We start from the raw sequence: 27599 nt of genomic DNA, 5'->3' as shown, positions 1-27599 counted from the left end.
ACTAGTGTCAACACCGTGACATGTTAGATTAGGAGAGGCTCGCCATGAACGAAGGGGACTGTGGACTGTGGTTTTAAAACGCTGTCCATGCACACCTGTGACAGCGTGAAACGTCGGGCCCTTCACACGCACACAGCCTCAGTCAGCACGAGAGCACTTGTATCTTCATTTACATCCAGTTTTAAGTAAGGCAAGCCGAGCGAAGCGGCGTACTTGTCTCTGTGAAGCGAAGGGTCTAAATAGTGTTTTGCTTGAAAACCACACAAGAGCTCGTCAGTAGCGACGGTGACAAGCGTGAAGCAAAGTGTGAACGGGGAGAGAGTGTGTGGAGCAGGGGACATGGGTTCTGAGCGGGGCAGGCGGTGGCTGATGCAGGGGGGGTGGGGGGGGGGGGGGTGGTGATGATGAGAACGGACACGAGCCACATGAGGCCCCCTGACAACGCAGGAGTCCCCCTGCGGTATGTCCAGCAGTCTACTTATGCACACACAGACACACACACACACACACAGATGCATAAACGCACACAAGCACGCAATTTTAACACCACCACACTGACTTTGTAAAAATGGAAATATTAAATAACGAAAGTAAAACAAACTAAAACATTTTTTTAAAAGCTGAAACATTTTGCTCAAATTAATTTCGTCCTTCAACTTGAATGGCACGGCATTATTTTCTGTTTCTGATTCGTAGTGATTGCACCCCCTCTAGTGGCTTTATGCAATAATAGCAGTCAACATTTATAGCAGCCTGAATTGCAACTGAACTCACAAATACACTGCACGTCTGTGTGTAAAAGAATCCCCATTACTTAACAGTGATTGTCCATCAGAACGCTGCTTTTGTTCGGCTGCTGACTGGGTCGACAGCGGCACGGCAAAGTTAGTCCGATAAAGCAGACTAGAACTTCGACCGCGTGGGGGGAAAAGTTTCACACACGATTCATTTTGGCAGCGAAAAACATCCTAAATTTGGTTAGGCATCGTTTGTGGAACCACGCTGGCTGTTCTGCACGCGTCGAGGACACCAGAAGTCATTCCCAGTTTGCCTCACCAACACACCGCTGGTCTTCCCCCCCCCACCACGAGGGGTGCCTTTAAAACGATATGCCTTCTGGGGTGTTCTTTTATGGGGCTGCAGTCGCAACCATTGACTATTGTATAATTCTCTTTAAATCAGTTTGTCTCCCCCCTTTTTTTTTGAGCCCACCCCTGACTTAACAACCAGAAAAAGGTCACATTTCTGAGAAGTGACTTCCATGCATGTTCCATGCTGGGTCGTCACTTTCAATTTCCTAAGACCTTTCATGTCACACACCCATCAACCCAGAGAACTGCTACACACCGTGTGCACCATTTTCACAGTGCTGGTGTGATCTATGAAGTAGAATACTGTAAATCAAAAAGCGACATATTCTAAGCAGTCATTTTGACTAGATTACATTTACGTGCAGAGTTGATCCAAAAAGAGAGGCACCTTTGCGATTTCAAGCTTTCGGATTTACTTTAAAACCGTCAACAGGAGCAGGTTTGCACATGTTTGAGACGAATAGAGAGGTAAAAGTAATTGATTACAATGTAATTAATTACTCTTTATTACATTGCTTGTTTTGGCTTGTGAAGACTCAAAGGGCATGCATGAGCAGAAGTGATCATCTCCGTCTTTCCACGTCCTCCCGCTGTATTTAACACTGAGAACCACCCCCCCCCCCCCCCCCCCTCCCCAGGACACCTAGCGAGCGCTCAACAAACGACGTGTCTTTCCCTTTTTCCAGCACACGAGATGTTTAACTCTGCGCACAGAATTAATGGAGCATGAAATGCATGCCTGAAGTGCAGCAGGCTCCTAACCTGCAGGTGACATGAAGCTCTTATTGTGACCTAACTGAGCTGTATTATAACCGCATTTGACTGGTGACAATTAGTGACCTTTTGCCTTTCCAGAAGCCATCCATTTCAATTACACCAACCTGGAGAGCTTTGGTGGGCGAGCGGGATGAGATACTGTAGCCAGTGTACTACTACTGTACTGCTATTGTTAGCTTGGCCACTGTACTGTACCATTAGTCTTACATTAATTTGATATGATTTAGCACACCGTTGGACCTCATGTCGTATCACATTTGTATTTTGATTGAGCGTTTAAATGATAATAATGGTTATTATTTTTGGCTCTTATGTTCTTTGAAAGGTCGTGGCATTGTGAACTCTTGCAAGGGCTCTTTCTTTTTTTTCACCTTTATTAGACAGATAACAGTATAGACACAAACTGAAAACAGGGACAGAGAGAGAGGGGTATGACATGCAACAAACGTCCAAAGGCCATTATCACACCCCTGGACCGTGCGTTAATATGGGATGCACTATCAGCATTTGGCTACCAAGACGCTCCACAAATGATCTTTTATAAAATCCTAGCTTTCTATGTCTATTAAAGGCTGTCACTGAGATACATTTGATAAAGAATGATGAGTGAGGATTTGCAAACTGAGAAGGTTTTGTTTGCTGAAGTGATGCTGCTTGCAGCTTACTTTGCCACATCTTTATAAACAGCATAACTATTCTCAGAATTCAACCTGGTTTTTTTTTTCAGTTGGGATTGTTCACGTTTTAAATTCTTTTAGCGGGTTGGTGGTTGAGCTGTATGTAGAGGTGAACTTCTTCAAACTGTTGGTGATTCATTCACACATCACAGGTTTTTTTTAGGGTTGTGTTATTGTTTTACAAGCACCAGCAACACTTCCGCTTCCTTCTCTATCTTCCAACAGCTCCAACTCAGGCCTGCATGCCTTCACCTCAGCTACGTTGAGTTTAAACTTGAGAAACCTCAGAGGCAGGAAGGTATTATAAAACCTCACACTTAATCACTTCATCTAACCTTTCTCAAAAATACGCTGCACCCACTGCAAGCGGTAGTGCAAATACGTGCACTCTTTCATTGAACTCCAGCTCGACCAAAGCGACCAAACTGAAATGGATACTTCATGCGTGCAGAGAAGCGACATTCACGCAACCTGTACTTGCTTTCTTTATCGCTCTCTCTCTCTTTCTCTAACACACACTGAAAGCACTCTGTAGCACTCTTGTTTTAACTACATTGTGGGAATGTGAGGTTTGTGCTCTTAGTCCCATAGTGGGGACTCACCTTCCATTTGGGACAAAAAGTGGGTACCCAAAAGGTTAACCATCAATATTTAGAGGTGATACTTTCCTTTAGACTTACGGTTAGTGTTGTACACCTAAGTCCCACAAAATGTAACCTATGTAGGCCTACTTAATGGTGCAAGATTGGGAGCATTTCAAATGCTTCTCAGTGGCTCGCAACTCATTGGTGCCAACAGCGCTAACAGCGCTAACAGTGCAAACAACGGAAGGCAGCGCTAACAGCGTTTACCTGAGAACCACAGGGTGGGCACCACGTGTTCGCGACGACCCTGTCTGTCATGATGGCGTTATAAGCTTTAAACACCGAACGAGCGCAGCGCAGAGCGGCGGCCATGAGCTAGCCAGAGGGGCACGCTCACATGCACTTATAGTACATGGCCAGCCCGGCTATGTCAACAAAGCAAGGAGAAAGTCTGATAACAGCACACACAGAGAGAGACTTCATTCTCTTCTCTGGTAAACATTACTCCACTATATCTTTACAGATAATAGTTGTTTGCTGCTATGTAATTTAATGCTCTAAATGTCCTTTTTCTGCTTCTTTAACTAACGTACCTACTTACAAATGTAGGCTACTTATTTTAAATCACACCACAATCTTTTCCTAAGTGTACATAAGGAGTTTTATTGCCTAAACCTAAACAAGTACACCTAAAATCTAAGTAAACCTACATTGGAAGTTTATTTTGGAAAGACGCTGTAATGGGCGGCAGCTGACACATACAACGCTGATGTCATAGTTTGAGGCGTAGGGCCACTGACCAAGCGTTGGTATGTGATGAGTTGGGTGTGAGAACGTGTTGGCCAAGACGGAGCAGTACGATACGGTAGAAATGTTTCTGTCATACATGTATACCTTTATACATGCAGATGCACCAATCCTTATTTGTGGAGGAGCTTTGAAAGAGTTTTGTGCAATTCATCAAATGTCTTTAACAGGTGACTGAGATATACATTTTATAATTAATATTCATATCAATATTATTGTGTACTTTTGTATATTGATGCTTTGGCAACATTTATGAAAATGTCATGTCAATAAAGCACATTGAATTGAGACACAGAGAGAGAGAGAGAGAGAGGTCAGATTAACAATTTAGTTAAAATCACAAAATGTTCTATCTTCATTTAGTCATGCTATTAAAATTGAGGGGACTATATATCACATTTGTTTCAAAATTGTCAATGTAAAGCTATAAAACAGTCTGCCATGCACAGTGCATAGAGATCTACAAACTACTGGGGTTTCAGTAAGACAGACATACGATGTCAGAAAGGAGAGGTGGGATTTGAACACTGCTTCCAACCTTTTCAGAGGCATTTCAAGTAGCACAGCTCAATTTACAACCACAACCAGCAGACTCAGGAGTGTAAACAGTAAATCAGCTGGGGAACCGTATCTCTTGTTGTAAGTACTATACATATGTATAATCTTTATCTACTGTATAGCTCAGTAGCTCTTGTCTATTGTTCCTTTGCTTATGCACTCTTGTCTTCTGCTTTTTGATTTATGACTTTCACACTTTTCTCAAAATGACAGGTGAGATGGCGTTTGAAAATATCACCCCGGATTCAGCCGAAAACCCTCCAAACCAGAGCAGCTGCGACGTGTTTGTCTACCAGAGGTCTGCCGTGGTGCTCTTTCCAATTTTCTACTCTGTGGTTTTCATTATCAGTGCTTGCGGCAACAGCTTGGTCCTCTACGTGATCTGCCAGAGGAAGCAGAAGTTCAACTCCACCTCTGTCTATCTGGTCAACCTCGCGCTGTCCGACGCCCTGTTCACACTAGCGCTGCCTGGACGAATTATTTACTACATCCGCCACTTTGACTGGCCCTTTGGTGACCTCCTCTGCAGACTGACAACACTCCTCTTCTTTGCAAATACATATGCAGGTAATATTGGTTCTGTTGCCAATAAGGCTCCACGAGTATGTTTTTACACTTTGTAAACATATGCAACCAGATCTCCACGTTCAGACTTTACTTTTCCACGTTTAACTTTATGTGAGAGAGACATAAGCATTTACATAGGAGAAAAAAAAACAGTATACGCTTAAGAGTTCATTCAAAATTTGCATCCAACCTTCATACACTTCCAAGTATATGTATAAGTGTAAAAAGTTTGTTGACCATTTAAATGATTAAAATGGGACCAGTATGGTGGAAACACCTTCTACAAAGTCGTGGATGCGCAGCCCATTTGGTCAACATTCATGATCTCTACTTTTGGTTATTATCTATGGAATTATGTATTTGTTTTGCCATCACGCTCTGCATGCGTTAAGCAGAAACTACATTGCATATCCATCATATTTCCACCAGGTATTGGCTTCATGACCTGCATCAGTCTGGATCGATACCTGGCCATGGTTCATCCACACCGGCTGCAGTGTTTGCGAAGCGTGAGAGTGGTTCGCAGGGTCTCCTGCGTGGTCTGGGCCCTGGTCTCCCTGCAGGTGGCCCCCCTGCTGTTCCGCAGCATGCTGCGCGAGCACCAGGGGAGGCGAACATGCATGGAGTACTTCAACTTTGAGGGCTCCCGCTTCACGCCTTATCTCCTGCTCCTGGCCTGCGGCATCTCCTTCTGCTGTCCGCTCGCCGTCATCGCCGGCTGCTACGCCAAGATCAACCTGAAGCTGCGAGCTGCGGCCAAGCAGAACTCCGTGACTGGTCGATCAAGGAGGAATCACAGGGTCAACACCATCATTCTCCTCATCCTCCTCACTTTTATCGCGTGCTTCAGCCCTTACCACCTCAACGTCATGCAGTTTATGTCCAGAAAGATACACCACCAGGCAACGTGCGAGGAACTGAGGGCCTTTAAGGTGTCCTTACAGGTAGGACCGGTGCTCCTTCGTTTGATTGTCGAACGATTCCCCGTCAATTTTGACTCCTCATGATTTACCTTCTCCCTTGCAGATCACAGTTTCGCTCATGAACTTCAACTGCTGCTTGGACCCAGTCATCTACTTCTTTGCCATTAAGACCTACAAGAAGCGGGTGCTGAGTCTGTTCAAGGACTATCTGTATACTTCCGCCGCCTCCTCCAAAATGACAGCTGAGAACAGCAGCACAACACCTGAGAGAAACCACAGCTCAGCTTTACAGGAGATACACAACCAGTGTCACAGAGAAGACCTACTTTAAGGCCTACTTTAGTCCCTCTGTCTGTGGAAATGACAAGTCTTTCACTTGAGATATGTGGCATGTTCATATGCAGTGGATAAACATTCAAATGCAACACCAAATTTGCTAAATATAACAAACAAACCTTGTATAAGTGTTAATAACAATGATGTTTGGTTGATAACACTGTATGATTTATTTTTTTCTATATCTATTATATTTCTGTTTTTACATGATATCTTATTGCTTTTCTTGTTAACATGCGTCTGTGATACAGTAGTGTCATAAAGTAATGTAAAAATGAATTCTGCTTGAATCAGTGTAAGGGGGAGGAAATGTCCTCACTTTCACAAATAAGCTTTTTTCTGTAACATTTTTTGTGCAGTACAACGGCAACTTTCGCTTCCTTTTTGTAGAGAAACACATATGCGGACCAAGTCGTGTGTAAGTGGGTAATTAGTTTATTGTTGGACACTGAAGCTGCTAATAAATACATCTGTAACGCGTGCTCTGTTATTACGAAAATACTTGTTTCATATAGTCCCCATAGCTACATATTATGCAAGAAATTTGGGTACGCCAAAATGAAACCCTGTCACACATCTCTCTTTCATACCCACATCTGAGTTCTGTGTGGGTGTGCGTAGATGAACATTGTCGCCGCTTCCTCACCCACCTTTCCTGCTACCCCTCACGGGCCTCATTCCAGCTGGGTCCCACATCTTGTGGTCGGGCTGCTGCTTGTGTGTGCGTCTGACAAATTTAAGCAGGTGCACTCTCTCTGTTCGTAACGCAGAGAGCCATATTTAAATTTAACACTTCCTGCGTTTTTGGAAATGGTGCCCTGTGATTTTGCATAGAAAGTAATTCACGGCACAAATTGTGTCATGAAGGGGTTGTATTGGTTTGAATGATTACTGATGCGTTTCGATGTTATTGTACATGATGTATTTGTCAATTTGTTCTGATCCAAAGGGAGCGCCTCGACTCCCCGTCCGGAACACCAATTTTACATGTTAGACAGGCCGTGGCAGAGACGCCATATACGGCTCTGGTAGCCCCTTGTCAATCACAAGGTAGCTCCGCCCTAAAGCATACCCTGTTTTATGGTCTGTTTGACTCTAAATGGACCATCATTTACTAAATGAACATCATGTTGTATTGAAGAAGACTTGAAACTAGAGATTGAGAACATAAACTCATGTTTACGATGTTTACTGAGGTAATAAATCAAGAGAGAAGTAGAGTCATTTTCTCATAGACTTCTATACAATTCTCTTCAACAACCCGAGGAGTCGTAGATTAAACAGACATCGGCTTCACCTTTCAGAACCCGAGGTTGCTGCCTGATCTGAGTTGCTCTGACGCCATGAACACGAAGGCAACGATAACCTCACGAGAAAGGAGCGGCCATAGATTTTAGAACCTAGGGCATGATGGGAATCGGTTGGCTGTCGCCTAATCAAAGAGTTGATTGGCTCTTGGTTTTGACTCCAAACACTATGGAAAACCCCTCTTTGAATTTGTAATATTTATCATTAGATTATAGACCATTAGTCCCATGTTAATGACTGCTTAATAACGGAATAATCAAATATTCAGGTCCAGCCCTATGTGGTTGATGCACATCCTTAGCTGCTTGTTGGAAAACGACATTTGCACTTTCTAACACTGGATAGTGTCGGTCTGTGGCTTCTCAGCCTGTCATCCTCTGTCAGCTCCTGTTTTTAAACTGTATTCTGTTGCATTGTGGTCTTCACATGGCCTGCCAACGCCCTCTTCTAGTCGTCTGTGCCCCCCATGAGGAGGAGTCAGGAGTCGTCCAGTGCTTGCAGTAACCCAGAGCTGAATCCTGTTTAAATGGGATACGTGTTTGATTCACTCCACACCATAATCCATTTCTTCACTGTCCATCTGTATGCCATATTTTCACCATCATTTCACCAAATATACAGCTTGTTTGAGAATTTTGTCACGACCAGGCCGTGCCTCCTGTTTTCCTCCGTCATTGTGACGGTTGTTTTGCTGTTGAAAACTGATCACTATTGGAATTTTTGTTTTTAGACATAACAATTCAGCTCTTACTGTCACTCTTGTTCTAACAACACAGAGAAGAGCCACATTTCGGGAAAATCACCAAAAGGGGGGAACAACTTTTGTTCCCAAAAGTTATTTATTTTTAAATGACTAGAAGTTAGCTTATATCCTGTAGTCTCACGTTCAGCACTTAAGGCGTTTCTCCATTAGCCCAGCTATTTACTGTAAGCTAACGCTAGCTAGCTAAAACCAGTTAACTTAGCTCAGTTAACTTAGCTGTCTACACTTACAGATAATTCAGCCAAGAAGATTAAAAGCATCCGTTTTCACAGCCTACAGCAGGGGTGGCCAACCCGCGGCTCGCGAGCCGCATGCGGCTCTTTGCCCGGTTTCATGCGGCTCTTACGTTCATATCGAAGTTTGTATTTGTGTTTTTTTAATGTTCGTGTTCGCTTCGCTTGACTTAAATACGGTATTTTCGTCAAACGCGCATGTGCGGCCACAGATTACGTTCCTCGTCGACCCATTTAATGCCGAGACGGACTGTTTGAAAGCCCCGCTAGTCACAGATGAGGATGCGGCTGAGTTAGAGATGATCGATCTTTGTGAGGAGGACCAACTCAAACCTGCTTTAAGGGACGGGACCATTGAGTTCTGGAAAAAGGTGCCAATGAAAAAATACCCCAATGTCAAACGGGCTGCGCTTAAGATACTGTCAATGTTCGGGTCAACATACGTCTGCGAGTCTGTGTTTTCTACCCTGAAACACGTGAAATCAAAGCATCGATCTGTTCTGACTGACACCCATGTGAAAGAATTGCTTCGAGTGGCAACAACGGAATACAAGCCAGATTTGAAGAGGATTGTTCAAGGCAAGGAATGCCAGAAGTCCCACTAAGTAACATGCATAGTAAAAGAAAAACACTATTGTAAATTATTATATTTTTGTTTGTGGACTTAGTTGAACTGAGAGTTTGTCTGTGTGAGACAGTGCACACAATGTTCATTGTTGAAAATGACTGGCCTGTGGTCTTAGGAGTCAATTTCTGTCATTATCATATTGGTGTGTGACATTTACAATAAATCTGGCTGAGCAAAGGTATGTGTGTGTGTGAGGAAGGGATAGGGTGATGTTCATGTGTGCCCATGTGTATGATGTGGCTCTTTGCGGTAACACAGTAAAAAATGTGGCTCTTGGTCTCTGACTGGTTGGCCACCCCTGGCCTACAGCGTCGCAATCTGTCTCTAGCTACAGATAGTCAATCACAAATGTTACTAAATGTGCAGTCAATACTGGAGTCCGTCCAGCCGGCTGGCCTACAGGAAACTGTTTTAATGTGAAAGACCGTCTGCCATGGCTGCCATCAAATATAAATATGCATTCTGGTTTTATTTCTGTGTTTGGTTTGTTTTCATTGAGGCATTAACAGTCTTCCATCTAAATGTTTCGTATGAAGATTAAGGAGACATGTGCATGGAGTCAAGCCTTTAATGTTACATATTCGGTGAGTCTGCCATTCATATTCAGGTATTTTTAAAAGGTTCTGATACGGAAATGTCATGTGTATGTAAGAAGCATGTCATTTTAAGGACAGCAAGTTTATTTCAAGTTGTGTGCGTGTAAATTGAGAGATGATTATGGTATTTCTATGTTTAAACGGCAGTTGTCCCTTAATGTAAAAAGTACCATATGATGTTTGATATGCTAAACATTTTTTACAATGTGTTTTAAGCCAACATTAACTGCTGGTTGACGGGACAAGAAACTCTAACCTTTGCTGTCACAATCGAACAACAACAAGTGAAGCCAATACTGAAGTGAAGCCCCCGCGACCCTGAACAGGATAAGCGGTTAGAAAATGGTTGGTTTGATGGATGGACATTGTAAACATGAGTTTATGGTCTCAATCGCTTGTTTCACGTCTTCTTCAATACAGCATGATGTTCATTTAGTAAATAAAAAAAGCAGGGTATGCTTTAGGGCAGGGCTACCTTGTTATTGACAGGTTGCTACCACGGCGTTGTTCGGTCAAGTTGCCGTGTTTCTGTCTTACAACTTTAATCCTTTCAGTGTGTTTTCATTTCATGAAAGTTAATTGTCCGTCGCATAAAAATGTCTTCTTTAGAGAGAAAAAAAAGAAGATGAGCGACAACCAAAATGACAATCCCATCATGGCGATGGCGTTGTGGTGGTGGGGCAGACCCAATGGTTCAAAGAAGAAATTTAAGTTAATATATGTGCGGGTTAATCTTTTATCTTTGTGCTTTATCTTAGTTGCTATGTACATAGGATTTTAGACAAGTTAGAGAAAAAGGAGATATTGACATTTATTTCCCAATAACAGAAATGAAAAAATAATGTATTAATATATCTTTAAAAAGCTAGTATTAGTATCAGATAAATACAACTGTTACAAGTACAGCTACATACAATACAATGTTCTGTTCTTTTGTTTCTCATCATTTTAATTTCATTCAAGATTCAATATTTCTGAGATTTTTGTGCATATTTAATATGGTTTCCATCAATATTTATTATCTTTTAGATGACAATGGACTTGCAGTGTATAGTATCTGTTTAAATTCCATGTAGTTAACTGTAGTTAGTAAAAGAGCTTTTGTCTGCAATGCTGTTATGAATTTATTTGAAGGGGAATCTGACGAAGCAGTAAACACATTGCTGCCATCCTGTGACGAAGTTACAGCACAACTGTTCTAAACTGTTGTTCTAAACAAGTGCACATCTTTCACCTATTCTGTTCCTGTTGAACCCGCACAGTGAATGAGCAGAACCTCAACAGCTGCAGTACTCGTTTCTAGCCAGAAGAGGACACTGTGAGTCTGAGAAGAGGTGCCTGGTTTTATGATACTATGTATTGTGCATCGAGGAGAAGAGTATAATTCTGAACATGTGATACTTTAAATGTACTCCAAATTCTACCATCCAAATGTATTGTTGGGGTCATTATTCAAAGTGACATATGAGATGGTACAGACAACATATGGCCTTTGGAGCGGGCCTGATATTAGGCCACAATGTAATCATTACAACACGTCCTCTGCTGTAACAGGAGCTCGTTCCAACTAATCCTCAGTAAAAAGGTCACTGTAATCACATGACTTCTATAGAGCGTTTCTGACTTTTAGGACAGTGTTTTTTCATTGGTTTTGGGTCTGTACTCCAACACATTGGATTTTAAATGAAACTGTGACTGTGAGGTTAAAGTGCTGTCTTTAATTTTCAGTGTTGATATCTGTTTTAGGGGAACCCCCCTCAGCTCTTTTAACCATTAAGGGGCTGGGGCACCTCAGGCCATCAATCAAGACCATCAGTGTCTGTCTGCACAGTTCATTGAATCAGCCATGAATATTGTTTTATTGTAAATCTAGTGTACCGGAGTGCAGAGCCAACACAGCACAAAGGTGTCACTGTCCGACACATTCTGACCTTACAGCACAAATTATGCATCATTTGGTCAGAATTCTGGTCCAAATCTAAATTCTGCTGTTTGCTAGACTGAAAGTGAAAATGAAAAACAGAAAGAGTTATTTTGAAAAAGGTTATTTACTATAATTTGACGGTTGTAAAACTGCAGAAGTACTCTGTTAAACGTCTTACAGATGTGTTGATATGTCTACCATAAACACTATTGCAACTTTCTAATCATCAAATGTCAAATAAAACCAGAGAGCTGTAAAATGTCAATTGTTGGCGTTTTGATGTCAATTGTGTTGCCCAACCAATGCTTTTTTTTTCTTCTTTTTTTCTGAATACCACAGAAGTTTCCTGTCAACTGTTGCAATCTTATCTTAACCACGTGTTGAACAACAGGAGAGAGGCCCACTATCACACTGCAAACACTATTCATCATCGTGAGAACGCAACTTTATACCATCTGCACGCTGTGAACGCATAAACTGCATTCATGAAATATGGTGTCCAAGATGGTGCTACTTTAAAGGGCACTGTACATAATCCTAACGTTGTTGTTTTTGGTAAAGGAGTCTGCAATTGAATTGATCGGTTGAACGTCAAGAGCCTCATATTCTCATCTTAGTACCAGAGAGCGAAGGTCTCGCTGAGATTTATTATCCTCCAGTCAGCAGTGTGATCAAACTGGGAAAATATATCCGTGCTGTAAAATCACACAGAGTAAGAGCCGTAAGAGAAGTCTTAAATACATAGAACAAAAGAAACAGCAGTGTATGATAGGGGAATACCAAAGCACTATATTACAGTTATTGTAAGGTTAATCGTCCTCCAAGAAACATATACATTAGAGCTGGGGTGGCCAACCCGCGGCTCCCGAGCCGTTTCATGCGGCTCTTACGTTCATATCGAAGTTTGTATTTGTGTTTTTTTAATGTGCGTGTTCGCTTCGCTTGAGTTAAATACGGTATTTTCGTCAAACGCGCATGTGCGGCCACAGATTACGTTCCTCGTCGACCCATTTAACGCCGAGACGGACTGTTTGAAAGCCCCGCTAGTCACAGATGAGGATGCGGCTGAGTTGGAGATGATCGATCTTTGTGAGGAGGACCAACTCAAACCTGCTTTAAGGGACGGGACCATTGAGTTCTGGAAAAGTGTGCCAATGAAAAAATACCCCAATGTCAAACGGGCTGCGCTTAAGATACTGTTAATGTTTGGGTCAACATACGTCTGCGAGTCTGTGTTTTCTACCCTGAAACACGTGAAATCAAAGCATCGATCTGTTCTGACTGACACCCATGTGAAAGAATTGCTTCGAGTGGCAACAACGGAATACAAGCCAGATTTGAAGAGGATTGTTCAAGGCAAGGAATGCCAGAAGTCCCACTAAGTAACATGCATAGTAAAAGAAAAACACTATTGTAAATTATTATATTTTTGTTTGTGGACTTGGTTGAACTGAGAGTTTGTCTGTGTGAGACAGTGCACACAATGTTCATTGTTGAAAATGACTGGCCTGTGGTCTTAGGAGTCCATTTCTGTCATTATCATGTTGGTGTGTGACATTTACAATAAATCTGGCTGAGCAAAGGTATGTGTGTGTGTGAGGAAGGGATAGGGTGATGTTCATGTGTGCCCATGTGTATGATGTGGCTCTTTGCAGTAACACAGTAAAAAATGTGGCTCTTGGTCTCTGACTGGTTGGCCACCCCTGCATTAGAGCATAAATGGCAGATAACGGTATATTTCAACAGATACGGAGGATTTCCTTTTTAGATGTTTTTTGTCTCATAACTTCCTTTATTATGCACAGGATGTGCAAATAACTGATTCCTATCAAATGCTCTGATCTGCCAATTCTCTCACGGTTTCTGTACATTTATATAATTATTTTTTGCTTTTTTATCATCATCATTGTTTTATATCTTCATCCCCATTTCAACAGGGACAGAGTGTAAAGACTCCGTAAGTGGCCCTTTGGTTTTCAGCCCCATTGTCTTCTATGAATAGCCGTGGCAGAGCACCGTGTCGGCCGTCTGTCAGCGGTCGGTGTGATCCGGCCGTCTGATGCCCAGTGAGTCAGACCCACAAGGCGAGGCTATGAGGAAGTCAGGCTGCTTCCTCTGCCTCGCCGCCGGACTTGTTTTGAACAGAGGAAGGTTGTGGTCAATAAAAAAAACAAACACAATATGATGCTTGTATACATACATATTTTTTGTCGAACAGCATTTAAATATTGGCACAATTCTTAATAACTTAATTTTTTACTTTTTTTTGTATTTCTCTTGATTGCAGCTGGAAAGGAACACTTCTACTGAGCGGTACTCAGAAGGGCGGAAGAAATTGAGAGGTGTGAAAACCACAGGGCAGCATTTTGTACACAAAGCTTATATGCTCAGCAACCCGTGATCCACATATTGAGGGCGGAATCTTCACCTAATAACACATTTTCTTCTGCTCATTTTCTTGCCTGCAATATCGCAAGGCTTGACCACATCTTACATTTCAAATGGTCTCTGATCTCACACTCCAAAGCGACAGTACGCTGCTACACACTTACATCTTAAACCATCGGCTTTTTGCTTTCAGCTTTCATACTCATCGGTGTGCTTTAACCACAGGAAGTCACCGCTGATTTGGGGCAGAACAAATCTCATCACACCTGCAATCAGTAGGCCTACAGCTAACACCTGATACTCTGTGTCTGAAAGCAAATCATTATTATTTCTTTCAAAAGAAATCATCATCTAGAGAGAGATGAGTCACATGGCTCTTCTCTTCTGAAAGTCATTCTGAGCTCAAGACATCAAAACAAAGGTGCTTCTGGAGCAATGGGGAAGTTCCTCATTTCGCTGCCACTCATTTGTCTACAACAAAAAGGCGAATTGATCAGAAACTGAAGAGAGAGAGAGAGAGAGAGAGAGAGAGAGAGAGAGAGAGAGAGAGAGAGAGAGAGAGAGAGAGAATTGTGAAGTGTTTATTGCGCAACATTTGTAAATTAGTATTAGTATTAGCAGAAGTGTCTTCATAAGAATAAAACCAGATGGGTGGCCAACAAAAGCAACTCTGGACGATCTTGTCTGTACAGCTGAAGCCACATCCTCCAAAGAGCACACACACACACACACACACACACACACACACACACACACACACACACACATGGCACGCTTTATGAAACCTAGATTTTCCTTTCCCAATATATGTCACGCACACAAACAGATGGCTCAACCCCCCCCACACCCTCAGCTTTATCAATCAACTAAGGCTAAATGACATATTACACACGTCAGTGTGTCACATGATTTATCTCATTTGCAATCAGTAAGTGTTTCAAAAGTGTGTGCTGACAGAAAGAAAGTTTGAAAGGTTATGCAAAACTGAGAGAGGCGGAGAGACACGCACACATGTTGGCAGAGAGAGAGAGAGAGAGAGAGAGAGAGAGAGAGAGAGAGAGAGAGAGAGAGGGAGGATATTTTGTCACTATGGTTACTTGTGCAGATCTTGATTACTGACTGTCATGCTGCTCTCGTACAGGACAGAGTTCGTGGTAGTGCTGTCAGGACATCCCTTCTAGTTGAGATAAGCTTTGCAACAGAAGTGTCATGTCTTCTGGATCCGTATGACTTCAGGCAAAGAGGAAAACATATTCCATCTGTGAAGGTAGGTTCCCTTTCACACACTGTGTTGTTTTTGAAGGTCAGAATGAACCGTTCCTGGTGACACGACCTCGCGTGTGAAGTGAACGTGGGTGACACATAGAGCTGTGTCAGTTTGGCTTGTGATGTATTTACGTTGTGAGAGAGGTTGTATCGTATTCCAGACTCAGACATCTACTACATGAAACCTTATAAACTATATCCTCTGTACTTTAAACATAATTAATATTGTCTTGTGGAAAAAAATGAAAAGCTTGCTCTTCTCTGAAGGAAATTCGGTGCTAGAAATACACATTTACACCAGAGTGAAAGCAATCAATCTGAGTTACGACACCCACGGTTAACAGGCAAACCACATTCACAACAGCTCGAGTGTTACTGGAAAGGTACAGAGCATATTCTTGACGTAAAACAAAGATTAATTTACAGATTGTTAAATGTATGTGTATAACTTCATTTGGATAAAAAAAGGCATTTTAGAAATAGTGATTCTTTTTTTCTTCACTTGTGCTAATGAGCCAGGAAGCGTGTGTCTCCGCTGCATCATGCGCTCCAGCAGAGCGGGTTATAATTTTGGCTCCAACACTATGACTTTCCAACGGTCTGCCATTCTAAGGCAGAGCACCCTGGGGAAGCTGACTTCCTCATAGACAAGGACGTCTCTCAACACACAGCTTTTTTTTTTTTAATGCAGAATAAGTGTGAGAGTGCTGCAGCTGTATTCAGAATGCCAGTCATGCCGAGTTATTGTTCACAGACTTCCTTCATGTCACTTTTAGCGGCAAACGGCACGAAAACAACAGCTATGTCCTGTGAGTCAACCAGGGGAGCACGGTTACTGTATCTTTAAATCCTTTATTCTCATAAACAGGTTGGAAATGTACTCAAAATGATCTCATACCCTTCAAATGATAAGCTGTGTCTTCATATACAAGCCCAATGAGAAGTGAAAACAGGACAGATCCTTTCCCGCTTCAGTCAGACACCTGATGAAATCACATCTGACTTGTACCCTGTTGTACTACTTGAACTTTCACCTTTTGTTTTAAAAGATGTGAAGACTTGATTGTGCAAAGTCTTGGTGAGTGACAGTGACTGACGAAATAGACAAGTTTGGTGTCTGCTGGGCTTTGCTCAAAAAGAACCACAAGGTGGCACCACACACCACAGAGAAAACGTTTCTCTTTCACAGGACTCGTGACGCACACTGTGGACATGTGAGTGGAACACCAGGGACTTCTGTCGTTGGACTTCTAGCCCACTTCTCCTTCCCTTTATTCTATGTTCTTTCATGTTTTTGTGTATGCCTTATGCTCTGGGGTTTTTGCTGGTAAATCAGCTGAGAGTTCACTGAAACTGCTCAAAACTAAATTAAAGTCATGTCCCCCTTGTGCGTTCTTCATCGGACCCTTCGATATGTGGTGAAATCATCAAAAGGATGTTTTGTTTTTAACATCATCTTAGAATTCATTACACTTCTATTACTACAGACATTTTCAGGTTCTATACTTTAACGAAACTGGCAGGAGTAATGACAAATACTGTAACTTCTCTTACTTCCTTTTTGAAAGCAAGATCTTGACAGAGTTTCATTTCAACATAGGCATAGGCTCAGTGTTTCGTTGCTTGACACCTCCGATTTAGTTTCCTTTGAAAACACATATTTTGGATCAGAGGAAAGAGAGAAAAAAAAATAGCACAATGAAATAAATGTCTCATATTTTATTTTTCCTTTTATTTGCAGTTACTGGTTCCAAAAACATCAAGATGGGTTCTACTGCTGCGCCTGTGACCTTCGCCTTGTCATCCCCCAACAATTACTCTAACAAGACCACCTGTGACACCCTGTACGCCCACCGGGACTACGCCAGGGTCCTCATCCCTCTTTTCTACTCTGTCGTGTTCCTGGTGGGGCTGCTCGGCAACAGCCTCGCCCTCCATGTCATCCGTCCCAATCTGAAGAAGATGAACTCCACCACCTTGTACTCCCTCAACCTGGTCATCTCCGACATCCTCTTCACCCTCTCCCTGCCCCTGAGGATCCTCTACTACGCCCTGGGCTTCCACTGGCCTCTGGGCGAGGCGCTGTGCAAGATCTCGGGACTCATCTTCTACATCAACACCTACGCCGGGGTCAACTTCATGACGTGCCTCAGCGTGGACCGCTTCATCGCCGTTGTCCTGCCTCTGCCGTTCGCCCGGCTCCGGAAGATCAGCAACGTGCGCTACATCTGCGTCGGCGTGTGGCTGCTGGTCCTGGCGCAGACCCTCCCCCTCGTGGGCATGCCGATGACCAACGTGGAACCCGATGGCTTCATCACCTGCATGGAGTACCCCAACTTTGAGAAGGTCGACCACGTTGCCACCATACTGATCGGTGCCGTCTTTCTGGGTTACGTCGTGCCCGTGGTGACCATACTCGTGTGCTACTCCGTCCTGTGCTCCAAACTCCACTTCTCCGCCAAGAGCAACCATCTGACGGAAAAGTCCGGCCGGAGCCGAAAGGCCATCGGCGTGATCTGCTGCGTGTCCCTGGTGTTCATCGTCTGCTTCAGCCCTTATCACATCGACATCCTGCAGTACATGATCCGCAAGCTGGTGTCGAGCCCCGACTGCGCCGATCTCACGGCCTTCCAGGTGTCGCTGCACATCACCGTGTGCCTGATGAACCTCAACTCCTGCCTGGATCCATTCATCTACTTCTTCGCCTGCAAGGGCTACAAGAGGAAACTCCGGAAGCTGCTGAAGCTGCACGTCAGCATGTCCTTCTCCAGTGCTGTGAGGACGTCACCCGAAGGCTCCTCCAAAGATATTATAGACGGCAACAAGATCCAACTCAACAGTTGTACTTTTGGATCCGCCAGCGAGAGACTCACAGAGAGGAGATTTCACCAGGAAGAGTAACTGAAGGACTGAGGCACCAAGAGTTACACAAGAGGCGAGGACCTTTTACGCTTGAAGAAGATTCACTTATGCCACCAGGGACTCCAAGCATCTGGATCCAAAATAAATCCAGCTATTATGGACTAAATCTGTTTACATAAGGAAAGTTTTTTTTTTTAAAGAACATCAACAGAGCGACAGAATGAAATTCCAGCACTTCCTGTGTTTACATATTTTCTTATTAGTATTTGTGAATTTCTCAGGAGAGCAGAGATTACTGGAGCAATGGAAAGAAAGGAGGCTATAGTCTCCTGCCCGAAAAGACTTGAGCACTGACGAGTATGAGCATGAAGCAGAGCGTGTCGGAGGTGGACAGTCGAGTTGACATCAAGTCATACCCACATTTAAATTCCTATGGACTAGAAAAGTAGTGAAAGCTTAGCTCATGTACAGTGTGTGAAGAGGGAAGCAGTGTACTTAAATGAGAAGCAACAGTGTAATATTTGCAACCGGACAATGACCTCACATCTGATCCCATCCTCACAGTGTTACTTTTATGAACTGAGGTGTTAAGGTAGAAGCAAACATGAGCTTCATTCCAAAACCAATTCAGACTCACAATCTCAGGTTGTTTCTGCCTCACGTTTCAGTTCAGCACATTGTAAAACCTCAGGAAAGTGTACTCATTATTTCAACTGCCTGCCAACTGAATTAACCTTAATTGGTGGGAAAACCACCACATGTTTGTCTGTTTTATCATTAATGTCCTTGTGATGAAAGTGTGGTCTATGATGTCACTTAATTTAAGGGGCCCTGCAGAGTTTTTCTTGTGAACATACAGAAGTTATGTTTACATGCAGTGCTATTCACCATGATGCAATGTGTGCATTCTGGAGGTCTAACAAATGTGCTGAGTGCATTTCATTCCTCATTCAACATTTGCTGAGCCAAATTTGTAAGTACTTTGAATCCAGCATTGTTTGCATCCATGTGTACTAGCTTGCAGTCTTCTTTGCTGGTGCAATGCTGCATATCTTGATATGTTGCACACGATTAAAAAAAACCACTGTACCTTGAAACCCCACCCGCTGCACTTTGTTAACAGGGAACCTGCTTGTTCGATCTGATCCAACTTTTAGAATGTTACTTATTAAGGGTGAACATATTTCCCAGAATTTGCTTAGAAGGTCACGATATAACATCAGATGGGTCAACCAAGGGAGTTCCTCAATGATCCATTTTGGGGCCTGTGGTCATTTCAATTCAACTCCACTGACGCCACCAAAAATGTACACACCATAATTACATTTTTGAAACATGGCAGGTGTAGTTACATTTTCAAAATTCTTACATGTTATTCCTGTTGACTAAGACGGTGCAAACATATTTGTAAAGATGAACAACTCTCACCTAAATCCCAAAACTATAGAGTGATACAAATCAAATGTGTGATGCCATCAAGAAGTGAGGAGCTGCTCCATAGACAGTATATGATACGATATGTTTCACAACGGACAACATTACAATCCAATCAAGCTCATTTGGGTATAAAAGAGAAAAAGAACAAAGTCATTCGACCATTCATTGTCTATGGAGCAGCTCCACACTTTGACCTTGATGACACAGGTGTGAGACTTCCTTCTGCAGTTTCTTTCTCTGAGAGACAGCAGCTCATGTTCACTAATATTGATTGAACATTCCGAGGCAATGGAAATAACATTATAATTCTACATTTAGGTGGTGCTCCCCTTTCAAAATGTACTATAGTATAACTTGGATGCAAGATAATATGTACACAATATTGGTCCTAATTTTATATATAATATACAAAAAGCTATCAAGGTGCAGAAGAGACCAAACCGTGATATTGGATGTTTCTGCCAACAGTTTCTAAAATGGTTAGTATGGTTAAGGTGTTTCAGGATACAGACCACGGTTATGGCAAACAACATAAAACAACGTTTTAGAAAAACAACTTGTTGGTCTGTAGCAGAAAGCCAAACGATCTCTAGCATGAGACGCCTGATGTGTTACAAGTCTTTTCAACAGCTTCACATTACTTTACACTAAAGGCCACACTGCTTCCGCTGTACGTTGGCAGCCGATGCAAATCATGCACTGCAGAACCGTGCAGTGAATATGAACGTGATTCATGGGGGAACATCTCGGCTGGTTTAACACCCCATCATAAGCAGGCCTCTACTGTTAATAGGAAGCTCTAGAAGTGTGATGTAGAGTAACATCAGTAACACATACTGTGGATCGACTCTGAGCATCAGGTGTGGGTGGTGCATATGCTGATTCCCTGGTGATGTAGTTATGTATTATGTTGCTGATTTATATTCTTGCTTTTCAATGCTCTTTTGGATGTTGGACAATACTGTTAGTATTTTGCAACAGGTTTGCTCACAGTTCTGGATTTTGAGGAAGTCATTTACAGACATAACACAGCCCACTCATTTTGCTCTTAGTTTCGTTACAGATGCTCAGCATGCTCGCCATAACAGTCATTATGATAAGGACGGCTCAAATTAATATTCGACTGTTATATATTTACAAATCCCTTGTCGGAAAATATCATTTTGAATCACAGACACTTCGTAAAGCATCAGGGAAAGAACAGCAGGTAAAACCCTTCTCCGTGTGTGATCACACTCAATACAGCCGCAAGGCCTCAACAACAGATGGCGCGGAAACAAGGCACAGGTGAAGACAGAGTTCAGCAGAGTCAATTTCTTCACGCTGATGGTGAAGCTCAACGACCAGCGAAGCCACCGCCGAGCCTCCCACAAAACCACAGAGCAATATGGGTGTTTACTCTCAGCAAAATACAGTTTAGCACTTCTGCTTGTTGTGGAAACATGAGCTCAAAGCTGCTGTGTAACCACAGTACGATACTAGAGCAGGGAACTGCAGCTGCAATGGGACGGGCAATCAACGACAGGAACTGTGTTGTTAATCGATTAATTAAAGTCATTAAAGCAGAAACGTCAAACATTACCCGGTTGTAAAAAATATCCAGCAAATTCTAAATAAATTAAATAAATCAATAAAATGATAAGTAAATAAATGAATGAATAAATTCAAAGAATAAATAAATAAATAAAATGATAAGTAAGTAAATAAATAAATAAACATTATGTCCGAAAAGGCAGAAGTTGACACATGCATTATCCAACCCACACTGAGCATCTGCTGCCTTTCATTCTCTTATTGGATAATAAATGATATATCTTTGGGTTTGTACTGTTGCTTGGACCAAAACAAGACATTAGAAAACTTCCCCTCCGGCTTTAAGAAATTGTGATGAATTTTCACTATTTTCTACAGGGTAGTGTTGTATGTTTATTTGCAAATTGACCTCCTCATAAGATTTATTTTATATTTGGTCATTTCAATTTCCTGAAATAAGTCCCTTGCTGATAGTCTAGCCACCAGCTTTGCAATGAACACTGTATCTCACACGTATAATTGCCATTTGCTTCATCTCTTTTCTTCTGTCGCCTGATTTCTTTTGGGGATTAAAGGAAAGCGCTTGTTCTAAAGCGATGGGCTGGAAGCATCGGAGAATCTAGCAGCGCAATGTATCCACATGAAAATGAGTTCAGAGCTCTATTGTAACTTCACTCAGACCTTCATCGTGCAGAGTTTGAAACAATGTTTCACATTCATCTGCTGAAGGGGGAAAGTTTCTCTGCTCACTGTAAAAGTGAGTTTAAAGGTCCAGTAAGAAGGATTTTCTGGCAACTATAGCGATGAGTTTGCAGACCAAATCAACTGATGGGTCAAACAAACACAGGACTTTCAACCATGAGACCGGTGTTCATGTCCCGAGGTATTCATGACATTTCTCCTAAACCAAACTAAGTGTTTTTTTTGCTTAAACCTATGACATTCATTGGTCACACAAAAAAAGGAAAATTTGTTTTGTTTTTTTTCACAAACAAACTGCCATCAGACTGCAATAGATCTCCCTGAATGCCACACGCTGGCCCTTTAAGACGTGCACACACATTATTAATCAAAGTCGAGTACTTATTTTTATCTTTCAAAGAACGACTGGAGGGGGTCTTTAACTTTTAAAAAGAAAGAAGCCAGTGAGAGAGAGAGAAAGACGGACAATATGAAAAAATGGGGCATACCGATAGAACAATACATAAAACAATAACTTAGATACAATTCTAAGCTATTTTGTACTGGAAAAGTAAAAGTAAAACAGTTTGGAAAAAACTTGCTACTGTTAAAATATCTAACACATGATATTATACCTCTATAATACTGACTTGTGCTTAAACCTCTGACGACCTGTGCAGTGATTGTCTGCGGCCTCTAGAGGGCAGTGTGAAGCAGGGTAAAGTGGTGCCGGTAACAGGAAGTTAAATGGACTCTTCACAGGCAGTTTATACCGGATCTAAATATTGACAGGTGTACACAACAGTATCAATTCATCTTTGTTTGGTTGATATTAAACAAGAATGGCAGAGTATAACACAAAATGATTTCAGGGAAGGGCAAAAAGACAGAAGATAGATACCTGTCAGAATAAATAAACTCATATAGTTTTATATATATATATTTATATATACAGGCGAATAATAAAGACCAATGATTTATTATGGAGCAGAGGACTTACTGAGGCAGCCACATGACAAGTATCAAAGAGAGGAAAACATCGCACAGACTGTTGTCATAACAACATATTGCAATGAACACAAAGCGCCATCTGGCATGAGATTTTTTAAGACACATCGAGAGGACAAGCAGATAGAGAGTTATTTCCTGGGAATAAGAATTAGACCGAATGAGCAGCTTCCAGTACAAAACACCGTGATAAAAACAATAAATAATGTAGTAAGCAGGGAAGTAAGTTCATCATCAAAAACTAAATATGTGAAGGATAGATGTGACCTTTGTTTTTTAATGGAGGGGTAAACCAGACAGCACGAAGGAGGAAACGTTGTGCTGTAAGTCGTGGGAAAGTGTGGACGTAGTCTCTGTTTCACAAGCTCTATAATGGGAATGGAAAGTACCAGTTAGGAGAAGTTTGGATTGCACAATGTCTCCAAGCCAAATGTCCCAATTCATAGTAGTCACCAGCTAACACACACACACACACACACACACACACACACATTAATCTGTATTCAATCCGGGTCCGGCCTGACCTTGAGCTTTTTCACCTGAGGTACGCGCTTTGCATCCATTAAGTCGACGTGGTGTAAAACCATCTCACAGCATCAGCGTGAAGTGTCTATTACCGCCGTCTTATTTCCTGTTTATATGGCAACTGCCTCAACATCCTGTTTTTAATTACTTCTCTCCAGCAGCAGATGCTTCTCACAGCAACCTGCTGTGGATTACTCCCCTGAGAACTAATGTGCTGTGACAGACCCCACTTTTCCAATCAATAACTCGCCCTAAATCTGCCATCTCTCTGCCTGCCAAACACACTCCCACTTCTAATGGCACATCATTTTCTTTAAGGGGGTTGTAATTGCAGACTGTGGAAAAGCTGTAGCCCTTTGTGTTCCGACTACGTGGATACTGTAAAGGAATCTGAAGTAGCGAAAGTACACTGCACAGGAAGTGGCTGGGGGCTTTACGCCGTTGTTCAGCCCAGCCACCGTTTCTATCACATTACCCTTTAAGAAAAAAGGCATTCAACTTCCCTGTTCTTTTTTCAGGCCGAGTGCTCCGATAAATCGCCCTGCGCCGCTTCATAAACCTGTTGGCGCGAGCTTGTCAAGATGTTTGTGTGATTTCTGTGGTGAGTGCAGTCTTTTATTGTTCAGGCAAGGCTACCTGATCCGTCCGACCTTTCAGACGGACGGGAAAAAAGTCATTTTGGCAGACTTGTTTTATAGTCACTTCATGTGTCTGTGTGTGTGTGTGTGTGTTTCTTGACAAACTTATTTGTATTATTCTGCAGCTTTACATAAATAGTTTTTCTGATTTGTAACGATCACACGCAGACAGAACAGTACTGTTATATAAATAATGCTTAAATGTCAGACACAGAAGTCACGTGATTTACCATCAAGACAGCATTCACTTCCACATTGTTCACCTCACAAATGATTCCACTCTGTACTCTGTGTGATGTGTAAATGCTTCTTTTTGCTTGCTATCTGTTTGCATGTTTATGCGACTTTTTAATTAATGACACATCTAGACAGGCATGGTCTGTTTCTCTTCCTCTGTCTCTCACAGTGCAGCTGCACAGCATGTAAAAATAGGTATTCAAATTATCAAGCAGCAGGTTGTGCAAACTGTAAAACACAGAGATGTGTTCACATATAGACGTGGTCTCTGGCTTTGTCACCTCCGGGAAACCCAATCCTTTCACTTCTTTTTTTCTCTTAAAACAGAGAACCTTTCACTGTACTTTTGTTCCATTTTCATCATGCTTTCTGATGGTTGTTTTTTTTCTGTAGACTTCAAACTTTGTGGACTCGTGAGGAGTAACTTCTACATAATGTTCAAAAGTAAGTTGCATTACCTTGTCTTGCTCCTCCTAATTTGAAACTTAAAATCGAACTGATTATTTGTCAAACTTGCCATCAGTAATCCTGTATTTTTGTAGCTCATAATAAATTACAGAACTACCCATCTTATATTCAATCAATTCCACACTTGTATATGTAGAGAAACCACCTATGCAGCCAAAATATCACTTTTTCCTCATTAGGAGCTAGTAGCACACGACCTTTCAACATAAGTGAATTAACAGGATTCAGCTCCAATCATGAAAACAAATGGGCTATAAAGAGTGAAAAAATGACGATAAAGGAATTGCTCAAGTGAAATGAACACGTATGTTGCTGTACTCTGTAAGTTTCAGAATGAAGCTGGATCTAAACTTCTCCAACATGTCTGTGGAGTCTGGCGCTGTGCGGCCGGAGCAGGGGTCGGTGGAGTACCGCATCGCGGGCCTGGTCTTCTACTCTTTCGTCTTCGTCATAGGGGTCGTAGTCAACATCACCGCTCTGTGGGTGTTCTCTCTCACCACCAAGAAAAAGAACTCGGTCACCGTCTACATGATAAACGTGGCGATTGTGGACCTCACTTTCATCCTGCTGCTGCCCTTCCGAATGGTTTACCACCACCAGGACTATTGGCCCTTTGGGGACCTGTTCTGCCGCATCAGCGCCGCCCTCACCATCTTCTACCCCTGCATGGCCCTGTGGCTGTTTGCTCTGATCAGTGCGGACCGCTACATGGCCATCGTCCAGCCGAAGCACAGCAAAGAGCTGAGGAACGTCCCGAAGGCCGTGGTGGCGAGCCTCGGCGTGTGGCTCATGACCCTGGGCAGCACCGTGCCCCTGCTCTTCTCCGAGGACGACCCCGACCGTGCCTCCAACTTCACCACCTGCATCAAGATGCAAGACATCATCCACATGCGCCACAACAACCCCGTCAACTTCGTGCGACTCATTTTCTTCTTCCTGGTGCCCATAGCCATAATGATCGGCTGCTATGTCGTCATCGTGGACAACCTGATCCACGGACGCACCTCCAAGCTCAAGCCCAAAGTGAAGCAGAAGTCCATCCGGATCATCATCACACTGATCGTACAAGTGCTGGTGTGCTTCGTGCCCTTCCACGTGTGCCTGGTGCTCCGCTTGGTGGGGACGGGCATAGATGGGGGTCACAGCACGTGGGCGGTCTTCACCACATTCCTGATGAACCTGAGCACGGTGTTGGACATCATCCTGTTCTACATCGTCTCCAAGCAGTTCCAGGACAGGGTGATCAGCGTGATCCTGTACAGGAACTATCTGCGGAGCGTGAGGCGGAAGAGCAGGCACACAGGCAGCATCCGGTCGATGAGTAACCTGACCAGCGCAATGATATGAGACGGCCGTCAGACTCCCACGTCGGACAAGCTACGCTGATGTGCACCGTGCACGCTTTGGCACAATGTAACACTGAATGCTTCGCTGTGTACGTGGTTCGTTATGAAAAGGATCAAAAACTTGCAATTAATTTCCAAGGCGTGATTTACACTCACAGTATGGGAGTGCTGCTGTTGTGGCAAAAAACATCTGTGTTTCGGAGCTGATTGACTCACCCATGAGACTTGAGGTATTTTCTGGTGCAGCTTTGTGAGAGTCTGCGGCTCAGGTACAGGAGGAAAAAAATTACATGCAGGATCATCAACATGCAGGCGGAAAGAAAATAAAGCTCACAATTATTTTTTTTAAAACAGAGCCCACGGTGTCTCAGCGTTTGTTATTATGCATAAAGACCGAAACTCTTCTTAGCAACGTCAACCAACAGATATAAAAAGGGCCAGACTTCCTCAACGCTAGGAGGGAGGTGGGGGGGGCGGGGGGAGACCAACAGGAAATGATGGTGGGTTCTGAAAAAGTTGCTACTTTTGTTTTGGTCCCTGCACCACATGTGCAAGTTAGCGCTGCATCGTGACTTAAATATAACCATCAACGCTGCCTGATGTCAAGCGCATGTCACACACATGCTTGACATGCTGTCACCTCGCTGTGTTTGTGAAGCCACAAGACATGATTTTAAACACACACCGCGATCGACCTCGGAAGTTGCTGTTAGCTCATCCGCCAGGTGATGGCAGCATGGCACAGCTAGACCTTATCTACCTGCCAGAGTAAAGCAAAACTGTGCTTTCTTTACTTTGGAAGCGTATGGTGCAAGATTTTTCATCCTCTGCTTTAGGGATCTTTATTTTTAACTTTTGTTTCTACATCATATTTCACTTCAACTGGCTTTGTAAAAGCAAAGATTCCAGTCTTGATTCTGTGAAATGCTCGTCCCACCTCACCACAGAGAAGTTGTCAACTACAGTCGTACCAGCTTCCTCAACCGGGAGTCAGACTAAAGTGTGTTGGTGGTGCAACGCGAATCATATTGATTAGACGTTAAATGATTCAGCCACTTGAAGTGCATTTACAGTAACATCCTCAAGAGATGTCAGCGAGGCTATTTAGTAGATTTAAAGCAACCGTAACCTTAAAAGAGACCTTTTTTCTGCACGGGGAGACTTTTAATGTCACGTCTCTGCCGCTGAGTGTAAGCACCGTGGTGCAAGATCCTGCAATTTGTCCCCAAGTTTGTCCTCAAATGGCAGACGAGCGATGAGATAGAAGGGTAGTGAATGTATGACAGCCTTATGTCTACGAAGAGACTCATTTGAAAAGAAGGAGCAGAAACTGACGGTTTTGATAGCACAAATGTCACCCGAGCTCAAGAATTTGATTCGGTGTTGCCAAATGTTAGTCGTGTTAGTGGGTTCGGCACACGTACGCAGTCTTGACTGG

The 27599-nt window shown here is 42.8% G+C and overlaps 3 protein-coding genes across 3 annotated transcripts; all 3 read left to right on the top strand.

Annotated features, from left to right (window-relative positions):
- Window positions 1–404: 404 nt before the first annotated feature.
- LOC306704005 (G-protein coupled receptor 183) lies at window positions 405–6315 on the top strand (the record flags this gene model as incomplete). Its single annotated transcript, XM_079170216.1, has 4 exons — window positions 405–460; window positions 4703–5061; window positions 5491–6005; window positions 6088–6315. 4 exons carry the CDS (start codon window positions 405–407, stop codon window positions 6313–6315), a joined length of 1158 nt encoding a protein of 385 aa, XP_079026342.1.
- An 8920-nt stretch (window positions 6316–15235) lies between these two features.
- On the top strand, window positions 15236–19379 carry gpr183a (G protein-coupled receptor 183a). The gene is made up of 2 exons (XM_079170651.1): window positions 15236–15427; window positions 17168–19379. The coding sequence occupies exon 2, from the start codon at window positions 17191–17193 to the stop codon at window positions 18325–18327; it is 1137 nt and encodes a 378-aa protein (XP_079026777.1). The 5' UTR covers window positions 15236–15427; window positions 17168–17190; the 3' UTR covers window positions 18328–19379.
- Window positions 19380–23996: 4617 nt separating this feature from the next.
- Window positions 23997–26490, top strand: gpr18 (G protein-coupled receptor 18). The gene is made up of 3 exons (XM_079170393.1): window positions 23997–24073; window positions 24741–24791; window positions 25142–26490. The coding sequence occupies exon 3, from the start codon at window positions 25149–25151 to the stop codon at window positions 26160–26162; it is 1014 nt and encodes a 337-aa protein (XP_079026519.1). The 5' UTR covers window positions 23997–24073; window positions 24741–24791; window positions 25142–25148; the 3' UTR covers window positions 26163–26490.
- The last annotated feature ends 1109 nt before the right edge of the window (window positions 26491–27599 follow it).

Source organism: Pholis gunnellus (assembly GCF_910591455.1).
Source record: "Pholis gunnellus genome assembly, chromosome: 12".
NCBI classification, from domain to species: Eukaryota; Metazoa; Chordata; class Actinopteri; order Perciformes; family Pholidae; genus Pholis; species Pholis gunnellus.
The sequence above is the reverse complement of the archived record's forward strand: the minus strand, read 5'-3'. Positions and strand labels throughout refer to the sequence as shown.